At 49.7% G+C, this 8,511-nt stretch overlaps 1 protein-coding gene across 1 annotated transcript; it reads right to left on the bottom strand.

The window, feature by feature from the left end:
• Nucleotides 1–1,177: 1,177 nt before the first annotated feature.
• RIIAD1 (regulatory subunit of type II PKA R-subunit domain containing 1) lies at nt 1,178–7,978 on the bottom strand. The gene is made up of 4 exons (XM_033174914.1): nt 7,854–7,978; nt 4,256–4,332; nt 3,280–3,326; nt 1,178–1,542 (listed from the first exon to the last, which is right to left on the bottom strand). Exons 1-4 carry the CDS (start codon nt 7,950–7,952, stop codon nt 1,469–1,471), a joined length of 297 nt encoding a protein of 98 aa, XP_033030805.1. The 5' UTR covers nt 7,953–7,978; the 3' UTR covers nt 1,178–1,468.
• Between the last annotated feature and the right edge of the window lie 533 nt (nt 7,979–8,511).

Raw genomic sequence — 8,511 nt, 5'->3', positions numbered from 1 at the left:
GGATCCGGCGTACAGCTTCCGGGTCACGTGGCCAGCATGACTAAGCCTCTTCTGGCGAACCAGAGCAGCGCATGGAAACGCCGTTTACCTTCCTGCCGGAGCGGTACCCATTTATCTACCTGCACTTTATGCTTTCAAACTGCTAGGTGGGCAGGAGCTGGGACTGAGCAACGGGAGCTCACCTCATCGTGGGGATTCGAACCGCCGACTTCTGATCGGCAAGCCCTAAGCTCTGTGGTTTAACCCACAGTGCCACCCACATCCCGTATTATTATTATTATTGTTATTATTATTATTATTATTTATTTTAGAAGTCTTGGGGATCTGTGAGCAGAGGGGAAGAGCAATCTGCACTAATGAAGCAGAGATTCACCTCCCCTTTTTTGTTGGTGTCTCCCTTCCTAAAGTTTGGCTGCTATTTTTATTCATATTACAACGTAAATGTTTCCCCTCTTCCTCTCCTGCCTGTCACCACGACCCTCTCCTGTTTGGCACCACCAGGTGGCAGCAGAATCACACCTCTGGGTGATTTACGAGGGCGTTCCCCTGTCCGTCTGCCCTCATCCTGCACCCGGCTCCTCGAACCGCTAAGCGGATTCTGCCTCTCGCCACCCATTTCCCCAAACTGCCTTGTTTTCGTAACTAACGTCCTTGCGGCGCAGTTATCCTGCAGGTATCCTTAAGGCCCTGCCCATCTCTGGGCTCTCCCTTGAGCCTGCTATCAAAGGACATCTCTCAAAGAACATACGTCACAAATAGCGGAGGGTTCATTGAGTATCCAGGCACCAGATCATTAAACCAAAGAGGAAACAAGTGGTGGGTTTTTAAGCTCCGGATCCACGCTGCTCTGGGCGAGAGTGAACTGAGCAGGGAACCGACATGCGGCTTAGTGCTACAATTCCCACAGTAGTTCTGGGAGTTGTAGCTCCTTGAGTTGAACTGGGTGCAAAAACTAGGGTGCAAAAGCAGCTCCCAGAATTTTTTTGGCGGTAGCCATGACAGTGGCTTTGCTGTTTAAAGCGAATATGGCCTTACTCCCGAGGAAGCCTACGTAGGACGGCATACTTCCTCTTACAAAGGTATACCTTCTAACCGTTTGTGGGTGCTCCCTGCCTTATGACTTTAATCCCCAAGCAAATAGTTGCCGTGGCAAATGAAGTCCGCATCACCCCTTGGCTTGGAAGTCCAGCTTTATTCTTTCTCCTCCGGACCCGGAGGAGAAGAGGTTAAATTAAAACACCAAAGAGTAAAAGAGTTGGGTTGTCCGCTCCTCAGTCCTGCTCCAAGGAGACCCACTGAAATTGGTGGACGTTTGTTTCAGTGGGTCTCCTCTTGAGCAGAAGCGAGATGCAGACAACCCCTTTGGCTGCATGCAGTGGGAAGAAGGTCTCTTTCATTTGTGATGGCAAGTCCAAAAGCAAAGAGTTTGCGTTCTCCTCCGAGAGGGGCCCCGAGTGCGAGGCGTCGCTTAGATAGCCTCGTTGAGTTTCTCCATCACCTGCTGCCGGATCTTCTTCGGGAGTTCCGGGTTGGTGAAGTAGTCTGGGAAGAAGAGGGCGAAGGAAGAGGAAGGGGTTAGCCAAGAGGAGAGGGAAGCTTGTGCCGCTAGCAGATTTATTGCATCTCCGAGGTGCACCAGGGACCAATTCAAGGGCATACCCCAGCCAAGCAAAAGGACTCCGGTCGTGTGCGGATGTGGAAGGGAAGCGTTGCCTGGGGAGACTCTCGGGGGGCCAGACGGAGAGGCCTGGAGGGCCGCATCCGGCTCCTGGCTGGATGTTTCCCACCCTTAGCCCTAGAGGGCACATCCCAGCCGGAGAAAAACATGCAAGGAAGCTGTGGGGCAGGGCTGGTGGGGGACGTGTCCTGGCGAGAGCTCCCCAAGGGCCGGGGAGAGTGCTGTGGGGGCCGCGTGGAGCCCCCAGGCACACCTGGTGCTGATCTGCCTGCCTCGTCCATTCGTGCTCCTCAATAAAAGATCCAGGGCGCAGGGTAGAAAGGGACAGCAAGGCCTCAGCTTCCCGTTCTCTCCTCACCCACCCTGGCCAGGGTTGAATGGCTCCATCCGTACAGTGTTCTCTTGGTCACAGACCCGACAGCAAAGAATACTATGTGTGCTGGAAACTCCTGAGCTCTATTCCCGGTGCCAGAGCAGCAGCCCTTGTTTATTCCTTCTGCGACCAGTGGCTCTCTCTCCTGATCTTTGATTTCTGACGGGGCTGGGTTGTTAATTTGGGCACACCTTGTGGTTTGAGAGCCCCCTTCTTTTAAAAAACTTAATTTTTCAGGTGGGTCCCGCGTCGCCATGAGGGAGAGGCCCCCCCGGGGAAGCTGCGGCCCCCGACCTGTTGTTGGGACTACAGTTCCCATCATTCCTGTGGTTGGGGCTGATGGGCACTGGAATCCCAGCAGCCTTCAGAAGGCCACGGGGTGGGTTCCCTGAAGGAGAACAGTGCTAGCCACTCCTAGCTAAACTTTGAACGGACATTCTCGAAAGGGAAAAACGGGGACGCTGATTTACAAGGGACAGGAATCGGGAGGGTGGGACCAGTGTGGTGTAATGGTTAAGAGCAGTAGTCTCGTAATCTGGGGAACCGTGTTCGCTTCCCCGCTCCTCCACATGCAGCTGCTGGGTGACCTTGGGCTAGTCACACTTCTCTGAAGTCTCTCAGCCCCACTCACCTCACAGAGTGTTTGTTGTGGGGGAGGAAGGGAAAGGAGAATGTGAGCCGCTTTGAGACTCCTTCGGGTAGTGATAAAGCGGGATATCAAATCCAAACTCTTCTCCTTCTTCTCCTTAGTACATGGCAGAAACTCAAGCGCACATCGTCTCCGCGCAGAGACTTGGTTCTCTCCCCTGCGCAGTTGAAATGTCTGTGGGCATTCCGTGACACCCAGGGCCATCTCGCAGAAGCTGGTCCTGCCAGCTGTGGAGGTAATGGCCAGGGACGGACTCCACAATCTTTTGCACGGATGTTGCGCACATGAGGCCAGGGATGGGGGGGGGAGGGGGATGCTGGGAGTCCCAACAGCCTCCAGAGGGCTGCAGGTACCCCTTCGCCAGACACTGCTGTGCTACCTGCTCTAATAGCAATAGGAAGCACTTGCTGGATCAGGCCACCAGTCGAACATCCTGTTGTCACAGAGTGCAACCAGATACCTGCTGGAAACCTGCATGATTCGAGCACAATAAAATCCTCCCCTCCACTTCCTTCCAACAACTGGTGTGTGAAAAAGTAAAATCTCTCAATATGTAAGGCTACTAAATGAAACTCTTACCAGCAGCAAACTCCCGTATATTATTTGGTCTTCGCAGCAGAACTTCCCTGGAAACGTGAAGCAGGGAGGAGGTGGAGAGAGGTGGATAGGGAGGGGGGGGGAAGACTTTTAAAAGGGAGTTTTTTAAGCAGTTGATTGTGTTTTTTTCCCCTTTCTCCTCACTGTTGATTTTGTAAGTCCTTGTCAAAGGTACGCAAGACAAATTGGTAAATCACTCTTTCCTTATTGGGAATCGATAAGCCAATTAGCAACCGGGGAGAAACATTTAATTTACATCTGCATTCACCTTTGGGGGTGTGGGATGGAGTTTTATATTAAAAAACAAGGAACAAGAATGTACAACCGTCACAGAGCCGAGGAAATATTTATAACAATTAAGAAGACCTCTTCGTAATCACAACGGTCCCTTCATTGGGAATCGATAAAGCAATTAGCAAGGCAGCTGGGAAAGTGAGCTGGGGGGGTGGGGAATTGCCAAACTTTTTTTTGTAAGGGTGAACTGAAATACCCTGGGCACCTTGTAAATTAAAAGAACTTTTTCAGTAGAGTGGTGGGTTGCCAGCTGATTCTTCCAAGGCTGATCCCACCCCACCCCCCGGCCAATCATAAAGGTAAGGGACCCCTGACCATTAGGTCCAGTCACGGACGACTCTGGGGTTGTGGTGCTCATCTCGCTTTACTGGCCGAGGGATCCGGCGTACAGCTTCCGGATCATGTGGCCAGCAGGACTAAGCCGCTTCTGGCGAACCAGAGCAGCGCACGGAAACGCCGTTTACCTTCCCGCCCGAGCGGTACCTATTTATCTACTTGCACTTTGACGTGCTTTCGAACTGCTAGGTGGGCAGGAGCAGGGACCGAGCAACGGGAGCTCACCCCGTCGCAGGGATTCGAACCGCCGACCTTCTGATCGGCAAGCCCTAGGCTCTGTGGTTTAACCCACAGCGCCACCCGCAATCATAGAAGTTGAAAAACTTACCTGAGAAATCCCGACAGCAGCATTTCCACTTCCTTGTGTGACCGAAGATATTTCTCATTAGCAATCCTGGTGTTTATCTGGGGGGGGGGGGGAAGAGTCGAGAAGAGGCTAAGATCTGAGCATCTAAGCAAATTTGTGCCGACTTGGAGGTGAGGTTTTCCCCAGCTCCAAATCTTACTGCAGGCTATGGCTAAAAGCCCAGTAGCTGTGGAAGGAGATTGTTCACAGCCCATTTCTTAACAGCTTGGTGGGAGCAACTGTCAGCAATAGAATGTGAACAAGCAGCGCTTGGCCTTTGAGGGAAGTGGAAAGTCATTTTGGCTGGGGAGGAAAAACACTAAACGAGGTCTAGCGATGGGGAAAAGGAAAGGAATCGCCAAACTATTCCCATACCGGATATGGCCAAAGGCTCATCTAGCGCATATTATCTAGCTCCAGGCAATAACATGTTTCCTTTCCCCCCCTCACCACAACCCTGTGAGGCAGGTTAAGCTGAGAGAGAGAGACTCTCAAGACAGACTGGCCCAAGATCACCCATTGAGAGCTTCATGGCTGAGTGGAGATTTGAACGTTTGTCTCCCAGGTCTTAAGGCCCATATTCTAACCACTATACCACACTGTGATGCACGTACAAGTTTCGGGTAGCCTGAAAGGATTTGAGGAAGAGGGGGGACACTGCGGTTACACTAAGGCAGGGGTGGCCAAAAACTGCCAGTGACTGAGCTTTTTTAGGGAGGAGAAAAGCCCTGGTTTTTTAGGGATTTTTAAAAAAAAGCTTTGGGGGGGGGGGAGAGTTCCGTTTGGGGGGGGTTAAAGGCAAGACACAAAGTCGTAAAGTCATTCACAAAAAGATCGCTATGGATCAGAACAGCACAGAGAAAGCTCCGTCTTTCCTACAACAATGGAGGGCGGGGCGAGGGGGCATGGCAGGAGTCAGTTTTAGCGAAGCTAAGGCCTGGCAGGGATTGCAATTAACCTGTTGGACATCCCTGCACTAAGGTTACCAGATTTTTTTCATTGAATCCAGGGACACTTTTTAACTTCATTGGGTTTTGTATGGGAACTGATGTGTAAATCTGGGGACTGTCCCCGGGAAACAAGGACGTCTGGTAACCTTAGGTTAACACCAGACAGTTGGAAGGGGACGTTGGTAAAACAAAATTTTAAAGGTTCAGCAATGTTCAGCTGATCACCGAAGAATGGATGCCTTTGGATTATGGTGCTGGAGGAGACTCTTGAGAGTCCCATGGACTGCAAGAAGGTCAAACCTATCCATTCTCAAAGAAATCAGCCCTGAGTGCTCACTGGAAGGACAGATCCTGAAGCTGAGGCTCCAAGACTTTGGCCACCTCATGAGAAGAGAAGACTCCCTGGAAAAGACCCTGATGTTGGGAAAGATGGAGGGCACAAGGAGAAGGGGACGACAGAGGGCGAGATGGTTGGACAGTGTTCTCAAAGCGACTGGCATGAGTTTGGCCAAACTGCGGGAGGCAGTGGAAGACAGGAGGGCCTGGCGTGCTCTGGTCCATGGGGTCACGAAGAGTCGGACACGACTGAACGACTAAACAACAATGTTCCCTGACTCTGATGCCCATCAGCCCCAGCCAGCACAGCCCAATGGTCAGGGATGATGGTTCTTGTAGTCTTCCCGAGCCACTTTAGTAAGACATTCCTTAAAGGGGGAAATATGGGTAGGGGGTGGACTAGCCAGAAAAGCAGAGGGAGGCAGAGCCCAGGGAACCTCCCCACCCACTCCGATAATAATATAGACACCTTTAGCTTGCAGAGAGGCCCATTAAAATGTACAGCAAAGATCCATGTGGCACCTTTAAAGACTAGCAGATTTATTGCGGCATAAACATTGGCGGACTGGATGCGCCTGATGTGCTGGGCTCCAGTCCATGAAACCGTCTGCCACAATAAATCTGTTTTGTCTTGATGGTGCCACAGCGCTCCTCTTCCCCCCCGTGTTGGCTGTATCGAGACGTAACTCCAGGCTACCGTCTCCGGAACGTGTCACAGTTAAAATACGGCCTCGGTTAGCTTTTATGGTGCTTGTGGTTGTTTTTATTTTATTTTATTAAATTTATATCCCACCGTTCCTCCCAGAGGAGCCCAGGGCAGCAACTGCACAAACGAGAAAGCAATTAAAATATCTCAAAACAATCCCGATGCAGATGCAAACTGGGGAGGGCGTCTACTCAAAAGGGTGGCGATGATTTATTAATTTACGAATCTGCTTTTACATTCATGTCTCAAGGCGATTTGCCGCCGTATCGTTAAAAAGAGAGAGAGAGAGAGAGTTTTGAAGATGTTACGCAAAGAAAAGCCAAAGCAGAGATCTTTTTATCCAGTTTGGAAATAAAATAAAAATGTATTCGATTGTTTCCGGAAAGTACAGGTAACGGCTGCCTGTCGTATCTCAGCAGCAGCCGTGCAGCAGCGCAGCCCAACCTGCAAAGATCACCACTAAGTGCAGGCAAATATCCCTGAGCATGTGTAGAGTGCTGATGAGTACAAGCAGCCAGCCCCTGAGAGCTGTACAGTATCCTCTGTGAGCGTGCCTAGTCCTCTTTAAAAGTCATCCGAGTTTGCAGTCATTGCTAATGCCAGCCTCAGAGGCTCGCCAAAAATGGACAAATAACCGAAGCTTTTGCACTGGAAAAATAACGTCAATCCTGCTCCAAATTGCGCCATCACATAAAAAAAGACGAAAGATAAATATATAGATAGAGATAGATGATAGATAGATAGATAGATAGATAGATAGATAGATAGATAGATACAGGTGAAACTCGAAAAATTAGAATATCGTGGAAAGGTTCATTTCTTTCAGTAATTCAACTTAAAATGTGAAACTAATATATGAGATAGACTCACGACATGCAAAGCGAGATATGTCAAGCCTTTATTTGTTATAATTGTGATGATTATGGCATACAGATGATGAGAACCCCAAATTAACAATTTCAGCTTTGGGGTTTTCATCAGCTGTGCGCCATAATCATCACAATTATAACAAGCAAAGGCTTGACATATCCCGCTTTGCATGTCATGAGTCTATCTCATATATTAAACTCCAGTAGCTAATGAAAACAACTGCTTACATAAATGGACTTTTCCATGATATTCTAATTTTTCGAGTTGCACCTGTAGATAGACAGACAGACAGATTATACAGACAGACAGACAGATGATAGATAGATAGATAGATAGATAGATGATAGACAGAGAACAACAAAATGAAGCCAACCCATAGCAGGCAGTTATTTAAAACTTTGTCCTGAAAGAAACAGGTTTAATAATAGTAATCCTAATCCTAATCACAATGTGATTATGCTAAGCAATTTCTCCAGGGCACTGTGACTTTTGCACACCCCAAAACCAAACCGCCCATTTCCCCGTGCTCCACCATCTCCGCGCCTTCCATCCGCTTTATCTCTTTTTCTTGCCCAGCCGCCTTACGGCACCCTCTCCGGACCCGCTTTGCCTCTCCCCAGCCCCGAGAGAGAAACCCCTTGAACCAGACTCCCAGCATGCCTTGGGGAAGCGGAGACACCCCTTCCTTCCTCCTCCTCTTTGCCTCCCCTCGACCCACCTTGTAGTGGGAGAGCTTGGTCTGCTGCTCTGGGTCGAGGGAGCCCCAATCCTGGCCTTGCAGGCCGGAGGCCAAGTCCACCATGTCGCGGAACGCCATGTTCAGGCAGGCAGGCAGGCGGCAGGCGTTGCCATGGGGACAGAGAGACACAGAGAGACTCATGCCAAGATGCTCGGGAAGCAGGCTCTCTCCCTCCCTCTCTCTCTCTCCCTCTCTCCCATTTAGAAAAAAAGAAAAGGCCCCACAACAACAAAGACACACTCCTCCTGGGGAGACACCATGAGCTCGGCCCTCTTTCGGGAGCGATGTTGGCAGATGTTTGCTCCCCTTGTGCGGCTCTTGTTCTGCTCATGTGGGAAACACTGTCATTTTTAAAATTGCTTTTATCATTACTATTAGACACAATCTCCTTTCAGCCCACTTTGTTCATGTGGCTTTAATAATAATAATAATAATAATAATAATAATAATAATAATAATAATAATAATAATGTAGGCTCTCCTTTAACCCCATTCCCCCAGGTGGCATTATTGTCATTTTTTAAAAAAAATTAGTAGCACAGTACTAAAGGTAAAGGGACCCCTGACCATTAGGTCCAGTCATGTCCGACTCTGGGGTTGCGGCGCTCATCTCGCTTTACTGGCCGAGGGAGCTGGC

The sequence above is a fragment of the Lacerta agilis genome, chromosome 17 (assembly GCF_009819535.1).
Source record: "Lacerta agilis isolate rLacAgi1 chromosome 17, rLacAgi1.pri, whole genome shotgun sequence".
Taxonomy (NCBI): domain Eukaryota; kingdom Metazoa; phylum Chordata; class Lepidosauria; order Squamata; family Lacertidae; genus Lacerta; species Lacerta agilis.
This window is presented reverse-complemented; position numbering and strand designations above follow the sequence as displayed.